This window comes from Bombina bombina, chromosome 1, assembly GCF_027579735.1.
Source record: "Bombina bombina isolate aBomBom1 chromosome 1, aBomBom1.pri, whole genome shotgun sequence".
Taxonomy (NCBI): Eukaryota; Metazoa; Chordata; class Amphibia; order Anura; family Bombinatoridae; genus Bombina; species Bombina bombina.
The window spans coordinates 481,393,265-481,419,761 of NC_069499.1; the positions used below are offsets into that span (position 1 = coordinate 481,393,265).

Consider the following 26,497-nt stretch of genomic DNA (forward strand, 5'->3'; position numbering starts at 1 on the left):
ATGAGTGTTTAAGAGGTATAGGGTTAATATCTATTATCACACATTCAACACAGGCATTCCTATGCGCTCAAAGGCGTCTTCCTGCCGGCAAACTGCGTGGGATTAACCCAGTCAGCCAATATCTGACTAAAGACCCTATGTTAATATCAACAACACATCTCGCACAGATAAAAAAAACTGATTTGTTATATATGTTTATCGATACTAACCATTAATAATGTCCTGATATATTAGAAACTAATTGCAACTCAATATTGTTAGTGATATTTTCTTGCTAAAATCACTGTGTATATTACACCGACAGAAGTTAACGTTAATAAAAGACGCTGCTTTTTAAGTTAGATTGCTTTTATATATATATACTGTTATTGTAAAGTCATGTGTATATCACACCAACTAAAGTTAAACTATCTGTTTGAAAAGTAGCAACTATGTTTCTTATAGCGAGATTAAGTATTTACAATGTCAATGTGTGTGACACCAAACACTAGTTAGACACGCTGCCTAATGGGCTAATTAATGTTGTTGTTACTTTTCAAATTAATAAAGTGTTCATTTTAAAACTACTTTTTCAATATATTTAGTGTATACTTCTACACTGGGCTTTAAGCCCCCAATCCTCTATATACCCTAATATTTTTTAAGTACTCATTTTGCAAGGAAACAAGTAAGTTATTTGTTTTTTTACACAGTATTTTTTTTCCTTTTATTTACTTTGGTTTAACATATTTGTTTTTACCAAAGGAACATTGTTTAAAGGGACAGTCTACCATCAAATTGTTATTGTTTTAAAATATAGATAATCCCTTTAAAACCCATTCCCCAGTTTTGCATAACCAACACAGTTATATTAATATATTTTTTACCTCTGTGATTACCTTGTATTTAGGAACCTTCTTCCAGCCCCCTGATCACATGACTGTGACTGTTTATTATCTATTGTCTTAAATTTAGCATTGTTTTGTGCTAAATCTTAAATAACCCCCTGTGCCTGAACACAGTGTTATCTATATGGCCCACATGAACTTTCTGTCTCTTTGTGTTGAAAAGAGATTTAAAAAGCATGTGATAAGAGGCAGCCCTCAAAGGCTTAGAAATTAGCAGCATATGAGCCTACCTATGTTTAGTTTAAACTAAGAATACCAAGAGAAAAAAGCAAATTTGATGATAAAAGTAAATTGGAAAGTCAATTAAAATTAAAAGTCCTATCTGAATAATGAAAGTTTAATTTATACTAGACTGTCCCTTTAATATCCCTTTAATTAATTTGTGTGATGAGGCAAATAGATGTGTACTCTTAGCCTCTGTGTCTAGACATATATCTGTAAACTCTGATAAAAGAGGAAAGATTTATATATGTCTTGTTCATACAACTGATTTTCTAAAAGTAAACTCTTTTCTGGTAAAAACATGAGAGCTAAAAGGGACACACCCTGACAAGCACCATCCCACCGCTCACATAGAACACCTCTGCTGTGTATTGTATTGTCATATGAATGAAACTAGATTATTTATGTAATCATAGTTTACAAGAGTGTTATGCCACAGTTCATATACTCAGTGGGAGCATTCTACAATTCATGCATCATAATCTCATTTTGTCACTTCCTGTCATGGACGGTAGAAAGCTATATTAAGTGTAAAACATTTCAAAATGTTTAGAAGCCATATATCTACTCTATGTGTAATTATTTGGAATGCAGGATATTTTAATGAACAGGTTTATCATAAAACTGCTGGGTGTATTCTTTTATCTCAAGGGCTGCACCCATATATCAGATACTAAAGGACAGTCGGATACCCTAAGTGGGTTTACGGATATTCCTACCTCACTAAGGCCCTGATGAGCTATAACACCTCATCAGTACTACAAATAATTTTAGCTTGAGAGTAGGGATGGGCAAATGTTTCGCAACATCCGAAAAATGAAACGAATTTTAACACGTTTGTTCGTTTTGAATTTTGAATGTTTGTACAACATTCTAACATTCATTTAATGTAATTATATTTCTAATGCTTTCTTTAAATGTAATATAAGATTCATATTTTTCTAATAATTCGATTTGAATTATGCAATATTTGAATTAGAATTTTTTTTAATTTATATATTTATAATAGTATTTCTAATGCTTTTCTTTAAATATAATATTCAAATTATGCAATATTTGAATTTTGAATGTTACATTCGATCTAATTATGAAAACTGTAAATGGCATTCGATTATAGAATTTTTAAGAATATTTGTTCTTATCAACATTCGATTATGTAAGTCAAATGTCTACAATAAAATTAGTGCTAACATTCAAATTCAAATATAAACACATTCACCCATCCCTACTTGAATGCTGTTTATCTCACTATGTGGAATTCTGGATGTGGAGAGATACATATGTTGCAATATATAATGCTTTAAAAAAATTGCAAGATTTCTTTCTATGCTTGATTCTCTAAAGCTCTCTGGTCTGGCAAGATTACCTAAAAGGTCTTGTCAGTACCACAAGGTCCCTCAAAGAATATTAGAAAGGCACATTGTAACATGAGATCTGTTTATCTCAATAAGCTGGGTTATGGGTGTTACTATCACACTACAAAATAAGGTCTAAAAAAAACCAAAGATTATGCGTGACGTCTCTCCATGCTGGGGAGTATTCATCACTGCTCCCTAAGTGTTCCGGCAGTCTGGCAAGCTTTCAGTTATATGTATCTTAACTTTAGAAAGTAATGAGTTACAACTTCTAATTGGGAACTTCACTCACTGTTGTAAAATGTTAACAACACAATTATTCTCAAAGGCTACATTTATTTATTTTATTGAGATACTGGTAAAATATTTTAGGAAACATTAATCCAAATGGAAAAAGCTACAAACTTAATTTTTCATCTTCACTTTGTTCTTCTGTAAACTTTACAGTTTTTAAACTTCGGATTGCATATTTTATATGCAAAAATATAATATCTAGCAGCCTCCAGGAAGAGGGTGTCAAATTGTTGTCCCCAGCATTACCTCCCCTGTGGTGCCGGGCAGCATGCAGATTTTTTCTGCTTCCTATTTGTCTAAGAACATAATGTGTATGGGCCAATGGGAGGAGTCTTTAAGGGAATCCCTATTCTGCTTGTGGGAGTGGTAAAAGGATATTACTTATTATATATAGACAAGTTACGCATCCCTAAAACCAGGATGTGTTCCAATATTATAATAATTTTTATATTTTATGTTTAAAGGGACAGTAAACACTTAGGTTATAATATATAATGCTTAATTATGCATAGTATTACAACTTTTCAATATACTTTAATTTATTTTGTTCCCTTTTCCTGCAATTTTAGTTTAAAAATAGTGGATTTTCCGGTCCTGAAAACTGAGAGAGTATATGGCAGACTTCACAAGCCTAACCCTGCCACATATATTTCACTGATAAATAAGTGACATCTGTAAAACACATACACATTAGCTTTTACACAATTTACTCTGTCAGTTATGAAGATGGTGAGAATGTCTTTCTGCCACATCTTCACAACTCAGAAACCAACCCACCCACCCAGTTCCCACAAACAAGTTAATGTATCTGTATTTCAAGCTAAAGTGTTCATTTTACTGTATAATTTAATTAATACATAAGATTTTAGAGCCCTACAGTAAAGGAAAAGATTGTACAGCAAATGCTGATGCCTATCTTGGATTATGGGGACATAGTATATGCACCTGCACCGCAAACTCACCTTAATAAACTAAATACGTTATATAACTCGTTCTGCTGCTTTGTGCTACAATGTAACTACAGGACCCACCATTGTGACATGCTAATAGAACTAAACTGGCTGTCGCTGGAATCCAGACGCACCCTCCATCTTTCCTGCCTTGTCTTTAAGAGCCTTTCTGGGAAACTCCCACCCTACCTGAGCAGAATGCTCTCCCCTGCTATTCCCACTTCCTATAACCTCCGATCCAATAACAGCACATTATTTAGCTTGCCTCAATACAAAAAAAAGCAGCTCGATCCTCCTTTTCCTACAGAGAGCCACAATTATGGAATGACCGCCCTCACACTTTAAAAACTTCCCCAAGCCTAAAATCCTTTAAGAGATCCCTCTATACATATCTCAAAACAGAATGCTCCTGTCATGGTTGATTAAATATTTCGTACCTGATCTATGTTAAATGTTTGCATATATTGTGTATTATTATTATTGTTGTCAAAATTAAACTTTCATGATTCAGATAGGGCATGAAAATTTAAACAACTTTCCAATTGATTTTTATCACTAAATATGCTTTGTTCCCTTGGTGGTATTTTTGAAAATCTAAACCTAGGTAGGCTCAAACTGATTTCTAAACCATTGAAAACCGCCTCTTAGCTCAGAGCATTTTGAAAGTTTTTCACAGTTAGACAGTACTAGTTCATGTGTGTCATATAGATAATAATATGCTCACTCCCATGTAGTTATTTAGGAGTCTGCGCTGATTGGCTAAACTGCATGCCTGTCAAAAGCACTGAGATAAGGGGGCAGTCTGCAGAGGCTTAGATAAAATGTAATCACAGAGATATAGTATATTAATATAACTGTGTTGGTTATGCAAAACTGGGGAATGGGTAATAAAGGGATTATCCATCTTTTTAAACAATAACAATTCTGGTGTAGACTGTCCCTTTAAGTATTTTTTTTTGCTTTGCCCACTTCTTGGATATTACCAACAACAATTGAATATTGTTCAATAACATAATTATTTTGCTGTACAACATGTATGTTGCATTCATTTTGGGTGACAGTTATGTGAATATGAATAATTGAGCTGTACAAATTATATGGACTTGTAGGGTTTAGCAGCCTTGAAGCACCCATCCCCCTCAACCTTTTAGTCACACAAGTGATTGTACCTTTTTGGGGGATTAAATGGTACAGACATGGACCCTTTGACAGTTGGAAACATATTTGTACCTTATTTACCGCTAAATGGTACATATTAGTTCCTTAAGGTGTAATTATGATCCATTGAGGGTACAACCACAGCAGTTGTACCCTAAGTGTTCACAAACGGACCCCAACCGTACCCTTTTTTCTGACAGTGTAGAATAATTTTAAAGGGACAGTAAAGTAAGAATTCAACTTTCATGAATCAGGTAGAGCAAATTTCCTTGTTTAAAAGATAGATAATCCCTTTGTTACCCATTCCCCAGTTTCGCATAGCCAACACTGTTATATTAATATACTTTTTACCTCTGTGATTACCTTATATCTTAGCCTCTGCAGACTGCCCCTTATTTCAGTTTTTTTGACAGACAGGAGTGAGCACAATGGTATCTCTATGGCACACATTAGCAGTGTCTAGCTATGGAAAAACTGTCAAAATGCACTGATAAGAGGTGGCCTTAAAAGGCTTAGAAATTAGCATATGAGGCTACCTAGGTTTAGCTTTCAATAAAGAATACCAAGAGAACAAAGCAAATTTGATGATAAAAGTAAATTGGAGTAAATTAGAAAGCTGTTTAAAATTGCATGCCCTATCTAAATCATGAAAGTTTAATTTTGACTAGACTGCCCCTTTAACTTGTTGAAAAACATACCTAGGTAGGCTCAGGAGCAGCATTGCACTATTGGCCGCTAGCTGCTGATTGGTGGCTACACACATATGCCTCTTGTCATTGCCTCAATGTGTTTAGCTAGCTCCCAGTAGTGCATTGCTGCTCCTTCAACAAAGGAATAAAGTAAATTTGAAGTAAATGAAGTAAATTTGAAGTAAATTGGAAAAATGTTTAAAGCTGTATGCTCTTTATGAAGCATGAGAGAAGAAAAAATATCCATTACAGAAAATAAGTACTGAACTCGACCAGCTCAAATGTCAGAAAAAATAACTTGAATAACATTGAGAAATGATAGTGAAGGAGTGAAAATGTAGTCTTTTTAATACCTGTTTGATTTGGTTGTTCCAACAAGAGTTCAATAACAACATTATCCTACATAGTACTAATAACTTGCTAGTAGCAGTATAGGCATCTGAAGAGCAAGCAATCCTCTAAAATGACTTGACAGGATTTCCTTGACATCTGTTTTTTACAAACAAAACACAGGAAGGTCTGTTATTATATAACATCGATAGGTCCGTAAAGAAATCTGCAGATCAGGAAACAAACAGGTTAAAAGGATGTGGCTTTATGCATGTGTATGAGTACACTTTTGTTTCTTAGCTGCTTAGTATTGCAGAATATATTTGTATCCTGTATGTTTTTGTTATTTGTTTTATTTATTATTATTTTTATTAAACTATTGCATATGTATTAGCATGGCTTGGCTTCCCTGACTGTGCTGATGTAATGAACCTGTAAATGACTGTGTTGCAAGTTCAGTCTCATATGAACTAATGAGCCTTTTCTTCTTAAAGGGCCATTAAATACATTAGAATTACATAAGATGGGTGAATGTTTTGCAACATTCGAAAAATGAAAATGAATTTGTTTTGAATTTCAAATGTGTACAACATTCTAACATTCGTTTATTGTAATAGTATTTCTAATGCTTTCTGTAAATGTAATATTCAATTCGAACATTTCTAATAGTTTATTCAAATGATGCAATATTCGAATTTAAATTTTTTTAATTGATATATTTTGTCAAAGTATTTCTAATGCTCTCTTTAAATGTAATATTCGAATGATGACATATTTCAAATACAATTCAAATTAATACATTTGTCTAATCTAATATGTATCAATTTACTAATTTACCTACAACTTGAACAATTGAACTTTTGAATAGTATTTGTTAAATCGAATGTTACATTTGAAATTTCGAATAGGGATATTTGATCTAATTATAAACAAGTTCAAGTTCAGTCTCATATGAACTAATGAGCCTTTTCTTCTTAAAGGGCCATTAAATACATTAGAATTACATAAGATGGGTGAATGTTTTGCAACATTCGAAAAATTGAAAATGAATTTGTTTTGAATTTCAAATGTGTACAACATTCTAACATTCGTTTATTGTAATAGTATTTCTAATGCTTTCTGTAAATGTAATATTCAATTCGAACATTTCTTATAGTTTATTCAAATTATGCAATATTCAAATTTAATTTTTTTTAATTGATATATTTTGTCAAAGTATTTCTAATGCTCTCTTTAAATGTAATATTCGAATGATGACATATTTCAAATACAATTCAAATTAATACATTTGTCTAATCTAATATGTATCAATTTACTAATTTACCTACAACTTGAACAATTGAACTTTTGAATAGTATTTGTTAAATCGAATGTTACATTTGAAATTTCGAATAGGGATATTTGATCTAATTATAAACATTCGGGGAAAAAAAGTAAAATTTGAAAAACGGATGTAACATTTGATCAAGGCATCTATGTGCAGCCACCAATCAGCAGCTACTGAGCCAATTTAGATATAGTATTTCAACAAAGGATATCAAGTGAATTAAGCAAATTAGATAACAGAAGTAAATTGGAAAGTTGTTTAACATCTACCTCACCCTCTGGAGCCTATTCATCTATGTATACTTGAAAGGTAAATACACTAAAGTGATATAATAAAAATAAGCATCAATCAGTGGATTATACTTAATAAAAATCATAGCAATTTGTATTATTTATATTTTTAAAATGATTTTACCTTTTATTACTTTGTTAACATAATTTGTGCAGGGTTCATTACTTCCTGGCACAACCCCACAAGGGGGCTGTGGTCTATACTGGAAGGCAAAAGAGTAGCTTTTCCTTTGATATGGGTGCTAGGAGACATTTGCTTTAGCTAAAGTCAGTTTATTGCCCCTCCTTAGAAGGGGACTTTTGATGCTAAATCATGTGACAGTAGAACTTAAGCTATATAATGTCAGCTCTCTTATCTCACTAAAGGCTGTGGCTACAATGACAATTTCTAACTGCTCATTTTGGAAGAAAACAAATAAGTTGTTTCATGATTTTAATGCAATCGCTCTGTTTAATTTAACATATTTTTTTAATTAAAGGAGCACTGTTTCATATCTCTTAAAGTGATGGTAATCGTTACTGTTTAAGTGCACAGATTATGATAATATAGATGATCAGTGACATAGTCGCTAAGTTTACTTTTTAAATACACCTATATATTTATATAATTTTATTCTTATATTTTATTTTTTTTCTGGCATTTGTTAGCTCCGCCCCCATGTCCTTCCTTGAATTTTTTTTTTCACTGTGTAATAGAGAGCGGTCCTACCTGCTTTCTGTGTATGCATAACGCTCTGCTAATATGGAACTGACTGATGCATTTACATACAATTACAATAGCAATGGGAATGATCAGAGCAACAATGACGTTGCTAACGCATGCGCAAAAGATTATTTTTTTCCCTCAAAAGCAAACAAGCCAAAATGCCACAATTGTGATTGGACCACGTAATAAAAAAAAAGGCACTTAGTGGCGGGGCTGCTGGAGCGCACAATAGAATCGGAGAAGTTTTGTTTAGATCAATTGCCGATAAACAACCTTGTTGAATTTACCATCGCTTTAAGTACAAGTACTTAGTACAAGGATTTTTTTTTTTTAATTGTTAGCTGCAGTGGCTGACACATTCTATAATTTAAAGGGACAGTATACACCAATTTTCATATAACTGCATGCAATAGACATTACTATAAAGAAGAATATGCACAGACACTGATCTAAAAATCCAGTATAAAACTTTTTGAAGACTTATTTAGAAGCTTCCAGGTTAGGCCAGGACACCCACTGAAAGGGGCTGAGAAAGCAGTAAGAACAGACCCTTACCCCCTCCCCTGCATATGAAATGACCCATTACACAAACAGGAGCAAGCAAGAGCCTGCAGACTTGGGTCTACATCTGATACTTTCGGACTTTGCTAAAAGTCTGAAAATCAGCACAATGATATTAAAAAATAAGTAAAACAATACATTGTTGCAAAAACACTCCCAGATGGGCTATATAAATGGATCATGTTCAAAACATTTATGCAAAGAAAAATCTAGTGTACAATGTAATTTAATGGACTTTATCTCTGGGATAAATAAAAAAATAGCCTTAAAGGGACATGAAACCCAAAATGTTTCTTTCATGATTTAGACAGAGCATACAATTTAAAACAACTTTCCAATTTACTTCTATTATTTAATTTGCTACCTTCTCTTGTTAGCCTTTGCTGAAAGGTTTATTTAGGCACGTTCAGGAGAAGCAAAGAACCTAGGTTCTAGCTGCTGATTGGTGGCTGCCTATATATACTGATTGCCATTGGCTCACCAATGTGTTCAGTTAGAAACCAGTAGTGCATTGCTGCTCCTTCAACAAAGCATACCAAGAGAATGAAGCAAATTTGATAATAGAAGTAAACTGGAAGGTTGTTTCAAATTGCATGTTCTAACTAAATCATGAAAGAACATTTTTGGGTTTCATGTCCCTTTAATACAGTCTCCATTTGTTATGCACAGCAACAAGCTAATATCATTGTATTGTGTTGATGTTATAATATCTGTGCTGTTTATAAAGGCTGCATTTTAAATTGAGAGTACGTATGTTAACTGTTAAAGTGCTGCATAACTAAATGAGCTGTTGGTTCCGACTTTCAAAATTTCTCTTTTTTGTGCTGAATAAATGTACCTTTTCTTGTTTGGCTTTCATCCAATAGAGCTGTCGGTATAGTTATATAACTTTGATGTGCATGTAGGCCTCCCATGAGCCTCTACTCAAATAAATGCCCATGCATTCACACCAGATAGTCACTATCATCACGTGGCTATTAAAATCTATATAGGAGCTTTATTTTAAAGAGGGGCTTTTGGGTTTTAAAACAAGGGGTCTTTGGGGGGTCTCTAGTGTTTTTGATGGCTTTTATAAGTGCCTTGAGCTCCGTCATTAAAAAAAAAAACCTGTGAATTTCTATGTAAAAAAAATAATGGGTTTACACTTTATGCCCCCAAAGTAGCGTTTGAAAGAACAGGTGATTGGCTTTTAAATAGTGGGTGTTTGGTGTTTCTAGTTCTTAAAGGGAAACTGAACCCAAATGTTTCTTTCATGATTCAGATAAAAAATCAATTTTTAAGCAACTTTCTAATTTACTTCTATTATAATTTTTTCTTTGTTCTCTTGGTATCTTTATTTGAAAAAGAAGGAATGTAAGCATAAAAGTCAGTCCATTTTTTGTTCAGCACCATGGATAGCGCTTGCTGATTGGTGTCTACATTTAGCAACCAATCAGCAAGCACTATCCATGTGCTGAACCAAAGATGGGCCGGCTTGTGAGCTTACATCCCTGCTTTTTCATATAAAGAAAAATTGATAATAGGAGTAAATTAGAAATTGTGCTTGCTCTATCCGAATCATGAAAGAAAAAATGTGGGTTCAGTATCCCTTTAAGGGAGCTGAGATTGAGGGGTTTCTGGGTTGGTGAAGTTTTAAGCTAGTATTAATCTAAAATTAGTTAATATAATTTTTTAAATGTTTGTTGCATAAATTGTCTTTAAATCAATTTATGTTAAATTACGCAATTAGTTTGTGCTTTGGATATTTTGGGTAATATTTATAAATGAGACAGAGAGAGAATAATGAGGGAAACCCTCCCTGATTGGGTTCTCACTTAGCAAAAACAGCTATTTAATATACAAAATAAACATAAAGGAGACATTTTTTTTAATAAATTCTTTAAAGGGATAATCTAGTCAAAATTTAACTTTCATGATTTACATAGAGCATGCAATTTTAAGCAAATATCTAATTTACTCCTATTATCAATTTTTCTTCGTTCTCTTGTATTTGAAAAAGCAGAAATGTAAGCTTAGAAGCCAGCCCATTTTTGTCTCAGCACTTGGGTAGCGTTTGCTGATTGGGGTCTAAATGTAGCCACTAATCAGCAAGCCCAGGTTGCTGGAACAAAAATGGGCCGGCTCCTAAGCTTACATTACTTTTTAAATAAAGATACAAAGAGAACACAGAAAAAATGATAATATGAGTAAATTATTAAGTTGCTTAAAATTGCATACTCTATCTGAATCATGAAAGTTTAATTTTGACTAGACTATCCCTTTAACTCTGCAGCTGATATAGCAAGTCAATGAAAACATATTTAGGGGAAGACAATTCTACAGTACACTGGCCTTTTACGTTTTCACCTACAGCAGCAAACAAGTTATTATTTGTAGTAGTTTTGTTAAAGTGGAAGTAAATACGTTTTTTTTTTTTAAATTATTATTCTTTATTTATTTTTTAATTTTATTTTAGGGTACTCAGTTGGTGCTGGACATTTTCTTAGACCCAACAGTTATGAAGTTATTGGAGGAGCTCCTCAACAGGAACAGATTGGTAAAGTAAGAAACATAAATATGTTATGCGTAAGAAATATACTTAAAGTACCAGTAAACACAGTAGATTTGCATAATCAACAAATGCAAGATAACAAGACAATACAATAGCATTTACTATGAACTTTAAATGAGTAGTAGATTTTTTTCTAACAAATTTCAAAGTTATGTATATTTCCACTCCCCCTGTACCATGTGATAGCAATCAGCCAATCACAAATGCATATACGTATAGTCTGTGAGTTCTTGCACATGCTCAGTAGGAGCTGGTGACTCAAAAAGTGTATAAATAAAAACTGTGCACATTTTTTTTTAATGGAAGTAAATTGGAAAGTTGTTTAAAATCACATGCTGTAGCTGAATCATGAAAATGTAATTTGACCTGAGTGTCCCTTTAAAGGGGCCATATAGTGGAAATAATATAATTTAACATGCTAGTGTTAAACTGACATGATCTAATACATTAGAACATGCATTTCTTCCCACTATAATAAATAAAGATTGTTAAACACTTTCTTATTAAGATAAAAGATAAAAGTTTTAGTTTTTTTGTTAAAAGCTAACCACATCTGTAGTAAGGCACATTTACATTGTAAATAATATGAGAGTAGAATTGTTCAAAGCAGATGCTTTTTGTTAGTGCACATACGATAATAAAACATGTGTGCCAAGACCTCCCTTTAACTACTATTATAAACAGTGCTTTGGTGTAAAAAGTGCTTACTCATCAGTTTCATTAATAAAATGTTTTAAGCTTCAGATAGTGTTTACAAAATGATTTTAACCTAATTTTGGAGTCAATCACCATCAATTAGAAAAACATATCTAATGCTATTCTACAGAAATCTGTGGTACCCTGGGAGGGTGTCTGAACCTGTCACTCTGAGATACTGAATGAGTTGTTCAGCGATTTACACACAGCCAGGATTTGATAATGAACAAGGGAGAGTTTATTACTCACTCAGTGCAGCTATATTAGATCACACATGATCAGCAGCAGTTTCATGGCAAACAGTCTCACTGCTCCTCTCAGGCTGGATGCACTGCTCAGCTCTCTACACTCTACTAGCTTAGTCTGCTTCCCAGGCTAGACTGTTGCAGGAAGGGACCACCCAAAGCCTAGGAACCCAGGAGAGCCTGTGAGTCTGTCTGGAACACCACAAAAAAACATTATTAAAGGGATATGAAGCACAAACATTTTCATTTGTGATTCAGACAGAACATAATATTTATAAAGGTTTCCAAATTACTTCTATTATCAAATTTGGTTAGTTCCCATGATATTCTTTGTTAAAGAGATATCTAGGTAGGCATCTGGATCACTATATGGCAGGAAATAGTGCTGTCATCTAGTGCTCTTGCTAATGGATAACATTGCACATGGATAACATAAACTGCTGCCACCTTTCCTGACGCTCTGTATCTGCTGCACCTCTCTACAAGTCCCTTCACTGGCTCCCCTTTCAGCAGAATTAAATAAAAAAATTCTCACCCTGACCTACAAAGCCATTACTAACGCTCCCCCCTACCTGTCCTCACTAATCAACAAATATACTCCAGTCTACCCCCTAAGGTCCAAAGACCTCCACCTCGCCACCCACCACTCAACTTATTTGGAGGAGCCGGCCTAAACTTGCTTCTGCAGACAGCGAGGCTAGCCACAATCATTATGTGCATTTCCATTTCTGAGGATTAGCAAATACACAATTTCAGAGCTAAATTGAAGAAAAGGCAAAATAATATTGAAAGTATACTGCAAAGGTGTCTCAAGGTGTTTACTGTCTCTAAAGATTGACTGATGCCTACCAATCACACTTAAAGGACCAGTAAATACAGTAGATTTGCATAATCAACACATGCATGATAACAAGACAATGCAATAGCACTTAGGGGCCGATTTATCAAGGGCTGAAAGACCCCTGATGCCCCTGTTTCCGCGTGAGCCTTCAGGCTCGCCGGGAACAGCAGTTATGAAACAGCAGTCTTAAAGGGCCACTGTAAGTAAATATTTTCTATGCCTGTTACTAACTAACTACCCCAAATACGCTTTTTATCAATTGCATTTCATTAACATATCTCTACCGTATATCAGAAATCTTGTCTGCAAATTTAATTGTTTTCCAAACCCACTCCATGGGTATCCTTTGCTCTGTACCAATCCGTTTACAATACCTAGGTTTCAAAATGGCGCTTTAAACACAAAGTTATTGGTTTAAGTATTTTGAACATGCAGTGCTAAAAATAGTGGGCAGGATAAAGTGACATCATCGGCGAATAAAAGATATAACTTTTAGAACGTTATGAAACTTCGTTTTGGAGAAAATATAGGTCAGTAGGTTTTAATTGATGTTTATTAACTTTAATATGTTAGTTGTTTAGCTTAAAAATTATAACAGAAAGTAATCCTTTAAGACCGCTGCTCCATAACTGGTCCGCTGCCTCTGAGGCAGCGGTTTGCAATCCGCCCGGTCCTATACAATCCGGTTGATTGACACCCCCTGCTATCGGCTGATTGGCCGCAAATCTGCAGGGAGCGTCATTGCACAAGCAGTTCACAAGAACTGCTTGTGCAAAGATAAATGTTGATTCATCGATGTCTGTCGGATGTCATGTCGGAGAGACCGATGATATGTAGGCCCCTTAGTCTGAACTTCAAATGAGTAGTAAGTTTTTTTTCTGACAAATTTCAAAGTATGTCTATTTCCACTCCAACTGCATTATGTGACTGTCATCAGCCAATCACAAATGCATATACGTATATTCTGTGAATTCTTGCACATGCTCAGTAGGAGCTGGTGACTCAAAAAGTGTAAATATAAAAGGACTGTGCACATTTTGTCAATGGAAGTAAATTGGAAATTTGCTTAAATATGCATGCTCTATCTGAATCAGGAAAGTTTAATTATGACTTGAATGTCCCTTTAAAAGGACACAATAAAGTGAATATGAAATTTTCATGATTCAGATAGAGCATGCAATTTAACAAAAATCTTTTTATATGCAAACTTTTTGAGACAGCAGCTCCTACTGAGCATGAGCAAGAGTTCCCAGTATATTTGCATCATTGTTTGTGATTGGAAGATTGATGTCGCATTATTTGAGGGAGGGGAAAATAGAAGTATGTTTGAAATTTGTCAGAAAAAAATCCATTACTCAGAAATTTAGAGGAAATGCTATTGCATTGCCTTTCTCTTATACATTTGTTGATTATGCAATTATACTGTATGTTATGGTTCTAAAGTGGTTTCCCCCTCATTCATTAGCTTTAATGATTGGCCCTATTCCTTCACAGATCAATTAACCCTTTATTTTAAACACCTTGTCTCCAGCTTCCATTTTGTGACTTCCCATTTCACCCCTCACCACTGGTTAAATTACCTTACACAACTTCCCTATCGTCAACCCCTCTCCTATGCAGGTCCTTGTAAATTGCTACCAACACCAAACAACTAAGTTAAAATGAGGGGGGGGGGACTTTTGCTAACTAAACCTAAAGTCTTTGTTTGTGGCTGTGGTGTGTGTTGTGTCATACAAACTGCCACCTGTAATGCTTGTGTGTGATTGTACTGGGCATACATAGCACATGCACATATACCCAAGAAACAGTAATACAAGTATGTTGCAAAAATATTTCTGTTCAAAACTGAAATGTATTTATGCACATTTTAATTTTGTATACAGTCTACTCCATAATTTGTATTTTTTTAAAAGATAGATCATCCCTTTATTACCCATTCCCCAGTTTTCATAACCAACATGGTTATGTTAATATACTTTTTATCTCTGTGATTTGCCATGTATCTAATCCTCTGCAGACTGCCCCCTCCCCCCATCTCAGTTCTTTTGACAGACTTGCATTTTAGCTCATTAGTGCTGACTCACTCACGGGAGTGAGCATAGTTGTATCTATATGCACATATGAACTAGCGCTGTCTAGCTGTTAATAAACTGTCAAAATGCAGTGATAAGAGGCAGCCTTCAAGGGCTTAGAAATTAGCATATGAGCCTACCTAGATTTAGCTCTCAACAAAGAATACCAAGAGAACAAAGCAAATTTGCTGATAAAAGTAAATTGTAAAGTTGTTTAAAAGTGCATGCCCTATCTGAAACATGAAAGCTTAATTTTGACTAGACTGTCCCTTTAAGTGTGTTATCAAATCCAAGAAAGAGCCACAGCACCTGGTTATGCATCAAACATGTAGATTTATTGTGGAGACATCACCATGTACAGAAACAACATTTCGGTCAACAATAGACCTTAATCATGTTATACAAATGAACACACCTGGTCACTTCTTATACCCTTACATCTGGGCGGGGTTTCAGATACCTGTATAGGTGTAACAATATAATTGTAACATACATCTTATTCTAAGAACTCCCTCTAGTGGACACAGGGTAGAACATCTTCTTAACCCTTTATGATCTGAAAGACATATATCCAAAATTGTATATTAACAAATCTAAATCACATTTATTTACAAAACAAAATTAAAATCACCACATTCATATGCTATTAATGCACCACACCGTTAGAGCAAGCAATATTAACTCATTATTAGATCTATTTGTTATATCATGTAGTGGCATCTCCTTGTTCATCCCAAAAGGGGTGAGAGACTGAAGTGTATAAATCCAGAAAGATTCCCTATTTTTAAGGATCTTAACCCTATCACCACCACGTCTAGGCCTTTTTATATGCTCCAAGATCTGAAACCTTAGTTGTGCTATGGAATGGCCTGCTTCTACAAAATGATTAACCACTGGGGCATCCAAATTTTTACACCTGATATTTGACTTATGTTCATTCATCCTGTCCCTGGCACGTCTTGTCGACTCTCCAATATAAACCTTGGAGCATGGGCACTTAATTAAGTAAATGATAAAATCAGTATTGCAGGTATAAGCTTGAAATCTTAAAACGTCTGCCAGTTAGAGGTTGATCAAAACAGTCGCCCTTGATTATATTGTTACAGTTACAGCAGCCAAGACAGGGATAATTTCCCATCTTTGGATTAGAGATAAAAGTTTGTCTCAGTGTCTTTTCTGGGCCTAAATCTGCCTTAACTAGCGTGTCTCGAAGGTTCTTAGACCTCTTGTAAGCTGCCATAGGTGGCTCCTCAAATTCCTTGATGTGGGGATTAAGATCTCGTATCACAGACCAGTGTCTCCTAATGATTTTATTAACATGACTGCTGAGGGAATTATATTCTGTAACAAACATTATTCTGTTTGTCTTTTTCTCTTTAGTCTTAGTACAAGTCCTTTTAAGAATAGATTTCCTAGAAATGCCCTCTATCTCCTTCATTTGTTGCTCAATGAGTGGTTTAGGAAAACCTCTCCAAAAAAAACATGCCCCCATTTCCTGTAGCCTTCTAGCACTAGTCTGTTCATCTGAAACAATTTTCCTAACACGGAGGAATTGACTCCTCGTTAAGCTCTTAATTAGTGAGGGTGAGTGTGCGCTCTCATACCTCAACAAGCTATTCCTATCGCTTTCCTTTTTGCATAAGTCAAGTGTGTTATTGCAGGCCACATAGTTTCTAAATATCATAATTAAAGGAATAGTAAAGTAATGCTTTTCTTTGTATCATCTGAAAGAGGGCACTTTAAAATGAATCACTTTTAAAAAAAAACAAAACACCTGTGCTGTTAACATCATGTTTATTTTAGATAGTGCTCTTCAATATCCATGATATAAACCTTTCTATTCCTTATTTTGTATTTATTTTATTTAGTGTCATAGATCTATATTTGTTACAAATTTGAAATGTGTGTGAATATTGTACCATATTGTGGCTGAAACAGAAATCCAACTTAGAATCAACATTTATAAAAGAAAACCACTACACAACTTGGTGGTATAACCGTTAACTCATAAGCTGAAGTCAAAAAGTCATACTAGGTAATTTCCCAATAGTGGAATAAACCTAACATGACCAGTAACAATACGCTAAAGGAAATCTTATTTCCTTTCAGCATTATTCTTTATTAATCACTGATACAAATGAGATTGTGTGAAATTTATGTGCAGGTGTTTTGAAAAGATGATTTCTCTTCCCTATTGCTGCTGCCATATTTGCTATACTTCCTGCCTTATATTTTTACATTTATAGGAAGCACAACTGAGCCATAAGACTTGATTGGTCGCTAGCTAATATTAAGAACTTCCTCTTCTTTATTTTTAGTCAGTGCCACGCCTCACAAGCATAAAGATTTTTTTTTCTCAGTACATGAGCATGCTTCTTTAAAAAAATGTAATAAAGGAAGGAAATAAAGGATTTAAATGTATTTAGACTCAATACTTAGGTAACAACGGTTAATGAAAAAAAGGTTTTGTGGCAGAATTAAAGGGATATGGTATATGACAAGTGGTGGGACTGGGAGGGGTGGATGTGTATGTATGACGTGACGTTAAGGTGTTGTGTTGCTATAGAATAACATATCCGCTAAGTGTAAACGTTTTAAAACAAATTAGCCTTGTTTTAATTGCATTTACTTTTCAATAGCCAAGCCCCACCCACTATTTGCCTTATTTGGAGTAGCCAATCTGGGTTTTAGTCTGCAGATATGGGAAATGTTAGTATAAAATACAGCGTTATGCAATTGTTGTCAGTTTAACCCAATTAGGAACAGATAGGTAGCAGAGTTAGCCTCGAGAAGTCGGCAGAGTGTATTTTATGTTCTGAGAATTTGAAAATCCTCAATTTTCAGAACTAAATTACATGGAAAGTGTTCAAAATATATATATTACACATACTGTAACTAAATATATTATTTAAACATCTCAAGGGGTTTAATCTCTATTTAAAGGGACAGTCAAATCCAAAAAAAAATGTTCATGTTTCAAATAGGTCATGTAATTTTAAAAAAATTTCCAATTTACTTTTATCACCAATTTTGCTTTGTTCTCTTGGTAGTCTTAGTTGAAAGCTAAACCTAGGAAGGCTCATATGATAATTTCTAAGCCTTTGAAGGCCGCCTCTCATCACATGACTTTTTATTTGCTTTTCACAACAGGGGAGAGCTAGTTCAAGTAAATCATATAGATAACATTGTGCTCACGCCCATGGCTTGTGGCAGACACTGCACTAATTGGCTAAAATGAAAGTCAATCGATAAAAAATAAAATGTCATGTGATCAGGGAGCTGTCAGGAGAGGCTTAGATACAAGTTAATCACAGAGGTAAAAAGTATATTAATATAACTGTGTTAGTTATGCAAAACTGGGGAAGGGGTAATAAAGGGGTTATCTTTTTAAACAACAACAATTCTGGTGTTGACTGTCCCTTTAAGGTTTCGTTGAAATAGTAGAGCACAAATGTAAACAAAGAACTCCATTACTTGAGTGTTTCTATTTCTCGGAAGCAAGTGACATTACTCCATGTGATGAAATAGGGGAAAGTAACAGAGAACAAAACACAATTTTCTCATGACCCCTTTATTATAATGTGACTGAGAACTATTTTGTCTTCTCATTTTTATCTCATTCCAGTTTCTGTTTTTTTGTCATCACTTTTTTAGTTTCGCAAGTAGCTCAGATTCTATTGGTTATGTTGATTTGCTCATTATTTTCCAAAAAAGGGAAATTAAAGTGCCATAAAACTGTCCGTGTTAAAGGGACAGTAAAGTCAAAATTACATATTAAATATGCTTTGTTCTCTTGTTATTATTTGTTGAAAAGCATACCAAGGTAGGATTAGGAGCAGTAAAAAACTAATGGGAGCTAGCTGCTGATTGGTGGCTGCACACACATGCCTCTTGTCATTGACTCACCCAATGTGTTCAGCTAGCTCCCGGTACTGCATTGCTGTGTCTTCAACAAAAGATATCAAGAGAATAAAGCACATTTGCTAACAGAAGAAAATAGGAAAACATGTTTAAAATTGCATGTTCTGTCTGGATTATAAAAGAAAAATGTTGGGTTTCATGTCCCTTTAAACACATAGCGAAGTTTGCAAAAATCACTAGGCCAAGTTTCCATTGCTGTTGTAAACTGGCTGTAAGATTGCCAGCTGATGTACCAAAATTGAGTAATAAAGCAGATTCCGAGTTTGAAGAATGGTTTGGTGTCTTCCTAAGAAGAAGAATATCCCTTTCAGTTGTGTTTAGTGATACTTATAGGTGACATGTATGTGATTAAAACCATCAAGGTGTGTGTGTGTCTTTTTAAGGGTTTCAAACACGGACACAATATAGTGGGCATTGCTTTTGCTAGTTTTTGTTACTGAAAATTGTTTATTTTTAACTTTAAAGAGACAGTGTGCTGTAAAATAGTTTTTCCCTTAAAGGTATATGAAACCCATTTTTTTATTTTATGTTTCAGATAGAGCATGCAATTTTAAGCAGCATTCTAATTTAGTCATATTTTCAATGTTTATTTGTTCTCTTGGTATCTTTATTTGAAAAGCAGAAATGTAAGCTTAGGAGCCTGCCCAATTTTGGTTCAGCAACCTGGGTAGTGCTTGCTGATTGGTGGCTACACTTCACCACCAATCAGCAAGCACTATCCAGATGCTGAAACAAAAATAGTCTGTTTCAAGTATAACATTTATGCGAAGTTGCTTCTTTATATTTATTATTGTATATTAAATAGTTAGTTTTTTCTTTGAAACCACAACCCTCTAGAATGTGTTGAGCTTGCAGGGAAATCAAATCTCCTTATTCTATCACTTTCTGTACACACACAAGTTTCTTTATTTATTCTGTCTGTATGTCAAAGAATAGTACATAGAGAGAACAATTGAAACATTAACATTTTATTAGCGTATCTCGCACTAACCACCACTGTGAGTGTTCTGCTGGCTATGTTCACATAGCTTTTCTTTAACCTATACTTACATATAGAAACTTTCAGTAAAGGTAGGGATACCACAAGCAAAATCAGCTATTTTTAATGTTAATATAAAGGTAAATAAGTTATTTGTAAACAATTTAATGCACTCCAGCAGGTAAAATTTATCACTAAGGAACAAATTAAAGGGGAGGACAAAATAGGGTACACTGTCTCTCTAATACGTTGAGCAGGTCCCATTTGTATCTGGTGACATTGCTTTTTGTTGTGAAATGGTCCTGTAAATGTGTCCTTAAGTATCTTGAATTTAGATTGTGATCGGCCTAACAGCACTGACACATGTTAAAGGGACATGAAACCAAAACAAAATCTCTTTTATTATTCAGCTAAAGAATACAATTAAAAAAAATTAAAAAAATAACATTTTACTTATACTATCAAATTTGCATCGTTCTCATGTTATTCTTTGTTGAAGAGATAACTATATAGGTAGCGTGCACGTGCCTGAAGCACTTTATGACACGAAATAGTGCTGCCATCTAGTTCTCTTGACTTACATTTCTGCTTTTCAACAAAGGATAACAAGAAAACAAAGAAAATTTGATAATAGAAGTAAATTGGAAAGTTGTTTAAAATTGTATACTCTATCTGAATCAAGAAAGATTTTTTTTTTTGTGTTTACGTCCCTTTAAGTATAGGCTTATTTTTCACAGTAATGATAATGAAAAAAGTGCTGGTGATAAAAAATGGAAATAGCTGATTGTGATCACTGAAAAGGGCCCAGCTGCAGCCTTTATTGTGCTGATAATTATGAAAACGATAGATTGTGCTTGGGTTGCTGTGTTAATGCTACCCTCTTTCTTTCCAGGTGTACATTTTCACATATGAGACTAAGCAACTGCTTATTTTGTTTGAAGCCAAAGGTAAAAAGGTCTGTAGTATTATTGTTCCCAAGTCGTGTTGTCTGATTATTATTGCGTTTCCTTCATAGCACCTACTTAACTTGGTTTGCTTTCAATAGATTGGTTCATACTTTGGAGCTGCTGTTTGTGCCGTTGACTTGAATTCGGACGGTCTGTCAGATTTGCTGGTCGGAGCGCCAATGCAAAGTACAGTGCGAGAAGAAGGAAGAGTTTATGTCTTTATGAATACAGGGGGTGTAAGTACTGTCTAACCTGTCTAGATTCTGTGTACAAATGCTAATATTACTGGAGACTTCTAAGACATCTAAAACTATTATTAAAAGGACATTCTACTGCAGAAATAACAGTCTCTATTCAACTGTTGAGCAGTGTACAAGTGACTAAAATGTGCGCGCACTGTAATCTTGTTTGTGGTCAAGCCTGAAAATGCTGTAAGTAGTAAACAGCTCTGTGATGAAGTTGTGGGTGAGAATGGTCTACTATGTTGTTTTTATTTAAATATAAATATCTGTGACTTTATTTCTAGATCAGGCACTTGTATTCATACATTTATAAGATCAGATCCCACCTTTTCAGAAAGTGACACATCTACTACAATGATCACAAGTTCAGATCTAGAGTTGAGTTGTTCTTTTTACATTTCTCATAATAGACATTCTGTTTCCGATGCCAGAGCCTGTGCTGTAATGGTCACACCTTGCAGCTGACCACCACATTACAGCTCCTCCCACTACAGATTATATATGATTGTTCATTGATATAAAATATATGGAGGGATGTGCCAGTGCACTTACCTGTCTCACTATTTCTCCTCATAAGATGTATACTTAGGGGCAACTGCAACCTACACCCAACCCCCCCACCCCGAGCAGTCTGCCTCTATACCGCGTACACTGCAGCTCTGCAGGAGCTCTGTGCAGTCTGGAGTGGTCAGGCGCGTAGGAGAGTACTGTGTACTGGTAGGGGCTGTGGTAGGGGCTGTGTGAGGATTACCATCTGCTTGTACTTTCCCTCCATGCACTTGAGCTACTTTCTCAACCCACACAGCATAGAGGGTGCTTTGGAAAAGAAGCTGTGTGCAACAAAACTGAATAAGGTGTGAGTGCACAAAAAACACACAAATCTTAGCGGAAACAGTTGCTCTTATTCATTAGAGTATGGAATATTTGCACTATAGTGGCGCCAAAGGGGTTAAATACACAGTTAAAGTTCAGATCTGCAAGAGCTGCAGCTGCCAAGTTCTCTGCTGTTCCCAAGCAGGACTTTGCATGCTCTTATTTTCTAGGGCATGTCATTTTGTAAGACTATCGATCCTGCACATCTGTGTGTTTAACCATGCAAAGAAGTTAAACACACAGTAAAAATACAGACTAGCCATGCTGATTGCAGTGCTTTGCGGGTCCCCAGCAGTACTTCTACTGTGTGTTTAACCCCTTTGCGGGGGTTGAACACACTGTAGTACAGAGTCAATAGTGTTAAAAGAATTAGAACATGTAATTTTTTTTACTATTATGGCCCTTTAACTATACGTTAACTGTATGTTAAACCACTTTGCAAGAGCATCAAAGGTGCAGCATGTCCCTTTAATTATGACAACAAATATGTTTTGTATTAAACGCTACAAAAATTCCATAAGATGAATAAATCACATGAATTAGACAAATGGTCTCTCACATGTTTAGCTTAAGTGAAAATACAAATAAAACAAAACATTCCATTTTTATAAAGCAAGAAGCGGCTAATTCAGTCAGTCAGATAAGAATTCTAATTAAACAAGGAATATTAGATAGGATTGATAAAAGGAGGTAGATGCTTCCTAACTAATACAAGAGTCTTTTTTTTAAAACAGAGCAAATCAATGAGAAAGTGAAAAACCATGCTGGTTCTCATTTAAAGGGATAGGAAAATCAAAATTAAACTTGCATGATTCAGATAGAGAGTGACATTTTAAGACATTTTTAAATTCACTTCTCTTTTCAAATGTGCTTCGTTCTCCCTGTATCCCTTGATGAAAAATAATATGCACATATCCTACACTAATGGGAGATAGTTGCTGATTGGTGCCTGCACACATTTGTCTCTTGTGATTGGCTAACTAGATATGCTCAGCTAGCTGCCAGTAGTGCAATGTTGTTCCTTCAGCAAAGGATAACAAGAGAATGAAGCAAATTTGATAATAGAAGTAAATTGAAAAGTTGTTTAAAATTGTGTGTTCTATCCAAATCATGAAAACATGTTGGGGTTTCCTATCTCTTTAAAGGGGGAGTTAAAATGAACTTTAATGATTCAGATAGAGAATACAATTTTAAAATCTTTTCATTTTACTTCTCTTATCAAATTTACCCTCTTTGCATAAGAACATACCAAAGTAGGCTCAGGAGCGTGCACGTCTTGAGCACAATATAAAAAAATTGCTGCGACACTGTAAGTCGAAAATTGCACAACTGAAAGATATTTGTACATGTCCCTCGTCACAGTCACTTTCTCTGTCAACTTGTCTGTAAACATTACTGTTTGATACCCAGAAGACGTCTTGCACTAAATATACTTTATACATTATAAGCATAAAAAGCCTATCAACCAATGAGTATTAGAAGGTATTACCTAATCAACCAATGAGCATTCACAGGAATTACACAACTGATGCTGCTGGATTACTTTCAATATTAATTAAACTGCAATTAAAAAATAACAATAATATTATGTTTAAAAGTAACTTTTTCACATAAATAGAACATAGTAGACCGTACAGAATCCCTTTAATTTAACATACAGAGGACATTGTTTATTTACTTAGATAAGGGTACATATTACAATGATTTTTATTTATTTCATTTTTTTGTACATTTGTCTTCACTAGTTCTTGCTCCCTTATGAATTTAGAGACTGACACACTGGGATCAAGACAATCGTTTCTCCTGTGTATGGCCCAGTATTTAAAAAATAAATAATTAATTAATGAAATTAATTAAATGAATGGAATTTAGCCCATAAAGGGCTAGATTTCGAGTGGCGTGCTAACCATTGCACTCCAGCGTAAAGGGGTTTATTGTGGCTGTTTCCACTCTTTGGGTTTTCTGCTTGTTTTACAAGTTGAAATTAAACGTGAGCGCTTGAGTTCAATAGTTAATGTGCGTCAGGATAGTGCAACCTCAGAGCTCTGGTTAACTGTTTAGCAAAACAAAAAAGTGCCACAAAACACAATAAAAATGCATTAAAAGTACAGTTACTCATAATAACACTATCTAATAAAAAAAGTGTTTATATGTGTGTACATATGTATTTATGTGTATTTATGTATGTAGGGTGTTAGGTTTTCTCCACTGTTTTGCTCCATTGACTTCTATGGGGGGATAGGTTATTGTGCTTGTGATATTCTATGTTGTATGCTTGTTATGTGTGTTGGGTTTGCGCATGAGAGAAATCAGTTTACTTTCAACTTATAATAAAAGCGCAATCTGACGCGCACAAAAAGCTCACTTCTAGCGCAGTTAACGGTCGAGCGGGAGCGTTAACTAATGCTCCACTTGTAATCTGGCCCAAAATGTGATTTTTACATTAAAATTTCTGAAACTGAAAAGTAGCAAAAGTAATAGGCATTTCTATTGCATTAGAAATTCTGAGCATAGACATGGAAATAACAGTTTTATTTGTGATTTTTAAAGCCATTTAGGGATTGTTACAACCTTGTTTCATTTAAATTTGTGTGTGTCAATATAATTCAGATTTTCAGCACAATGTAAAATTGCTAATGCCATCTGGTTTAACGGCTGCTGCCATTAAATGAGAAGTAATTGTTTCTAATCACCAGATTTCACAATACCAAAACAATTTTTCAAATAACACTCATAATATGTAAAACTGTTGTGATCATTTGTCATTTATAACTTTTGTGAGGCAATTTTGGGAAATAAACCAAGCCACAAGATCTTCTCCTTCCCAGCCTCAAGATCAGCACAGCCTACTCTACCAGGTTTAAAAACTGACCCCCATTCCTCAGCGTATAGGGACCTTAAGCTGCTGCACACCACCCAGAGCATGCTTACTATTCACCAATCACCATGCTTTTGTTTTTCTACAATTCATGCAGCTCTCTTCAATGCTGTTCTCCTATTTTACAGGTGCCAGTTGGTGAAGCTCCAGCTCTTCATTCTGGGTGCCACCATCTTAGAGTTTAGGTATTTTTTTCACAGATCAGTGACATTGCTGGTTTTAAAAGCCGTATTATGCACTTTAGGTTAGCGTGCACGATACAGAGTTGGAAATGGAGGCGCCCAGTATGAACATGCAGAGCTTTATCAACCTTAAAGGGATACTAAACCCAAATTTTTTCTTTTATGATTCAGATAGAGTATGCAATTTTAAGCTACTTTCTAATTTACTCCTATTATAATTTTACTTTGTTCTCTTACTATCTTTATTTGAAAAAGCAGAAATTTAAGCTTAAAACCCAGCCCATTTTTGGTTCAGAACCCTGGATAGCGTTTGCTGATTGGTGGCTACATTTAAAGGGACACTCAATCAAAAATAAACTTTCATTATTCGGATAGAGCATGCAATTTTAAACAACTTTCCAATTTACTTCCATTAACTAAATGTGCACAGTCTTTCTATATTTAAACTTTTTGAGTCACTAGCTTCTACTGAGCATGTGCAAGAATAATTGTGTATGTGTTTGTGAATGGCTGATGACTGTCACATGGTAGGTGTATGCATTTGTGATTGGCTGATGGCTGGTATAGGGGAAGTGGAAAAAGACATAACTTTTAAAATTGTCAGAAAAAAAATCTACTACTCATTTGAAGTTCATACTAAGTGCTATTGCATTGTCTTGTTATCTTGCAATTGTTGATTATGCAAATCTACTGTGTTGACTGGTCCTAAGAATGAAAGAAACAATTTGGGTTTAGTATCCCTTTAAAGTGAATATAAATTTTAATGAATGAGTGCCCAGTTTTTAAAAATACTATTAAAAACAGACACACTATCATTCATTAAAATTTACATTGAAGCAGTTGTTTTTTAAAAAAAAAATACTTATCTTTTTCTTTAGGAAACCCAGACCAGCAATCCTTTGCCCGCTTCTCATGCTGTACTTAGCATATCGATCACGAATCCGACTTCCTCCAATTGTTGCGTGGCCTCAGGAGCTGGATGTGTCCGGGTGCACGCCAGGAATGGAGGAGGCCAGTTTCGTGATTGCTGTGCTAAGTGCAGAGGAGCTGTGGGTAAAGGATCGCCGGTCTGGGTTTTCTAAAGAAAAAGATAAGTATTTAAAAAAAAACAACAAAAAAAAAACGCTGCAATGTAAAGTTTAACGAATGAAAGTGCCTCTGTTTTTAATAGTGTTTTTAAAAACCGGGCGCTCATTCATTAAAATTTACATTCACTTTAAGTGGTTAAAATAGGAAAACAGCTTTGACAAGAGCTGCAGATGCAGAAGGAAAAACAATAGGATGTCAGTTAATAACCACAC

General features: G+C 34.7%; 1 protein-coding gene across 1 annotated transcript in view; it reads left to right on the forward strand.

Moving 5' to 3' along the window:
• ITGA4 (integrin subunit alpha 4) overlaps positions 1-26,497 on the forward strand; it is a 292,692-nt gene that overhangs the window by 125,670 nt on the left and 140,525 nt on the right. Inside the window, exons 7-9 of the mRNA XM_053698521.1 lie at positions 11,225-11,310; positions 20,967-21,029; positions 21,120-21,257. Coding sequence (XP_053554496.1) covers positions 11,225-11,310; positions 20,967-21,029; positions 21,120-21,257 — 287 coding nt within the window. The remainder of the gene's footprint in view (positions 1-11,224; positions 11,311-20,966; positions 21,030-21,119; positions 21,258-26,497) is intronic.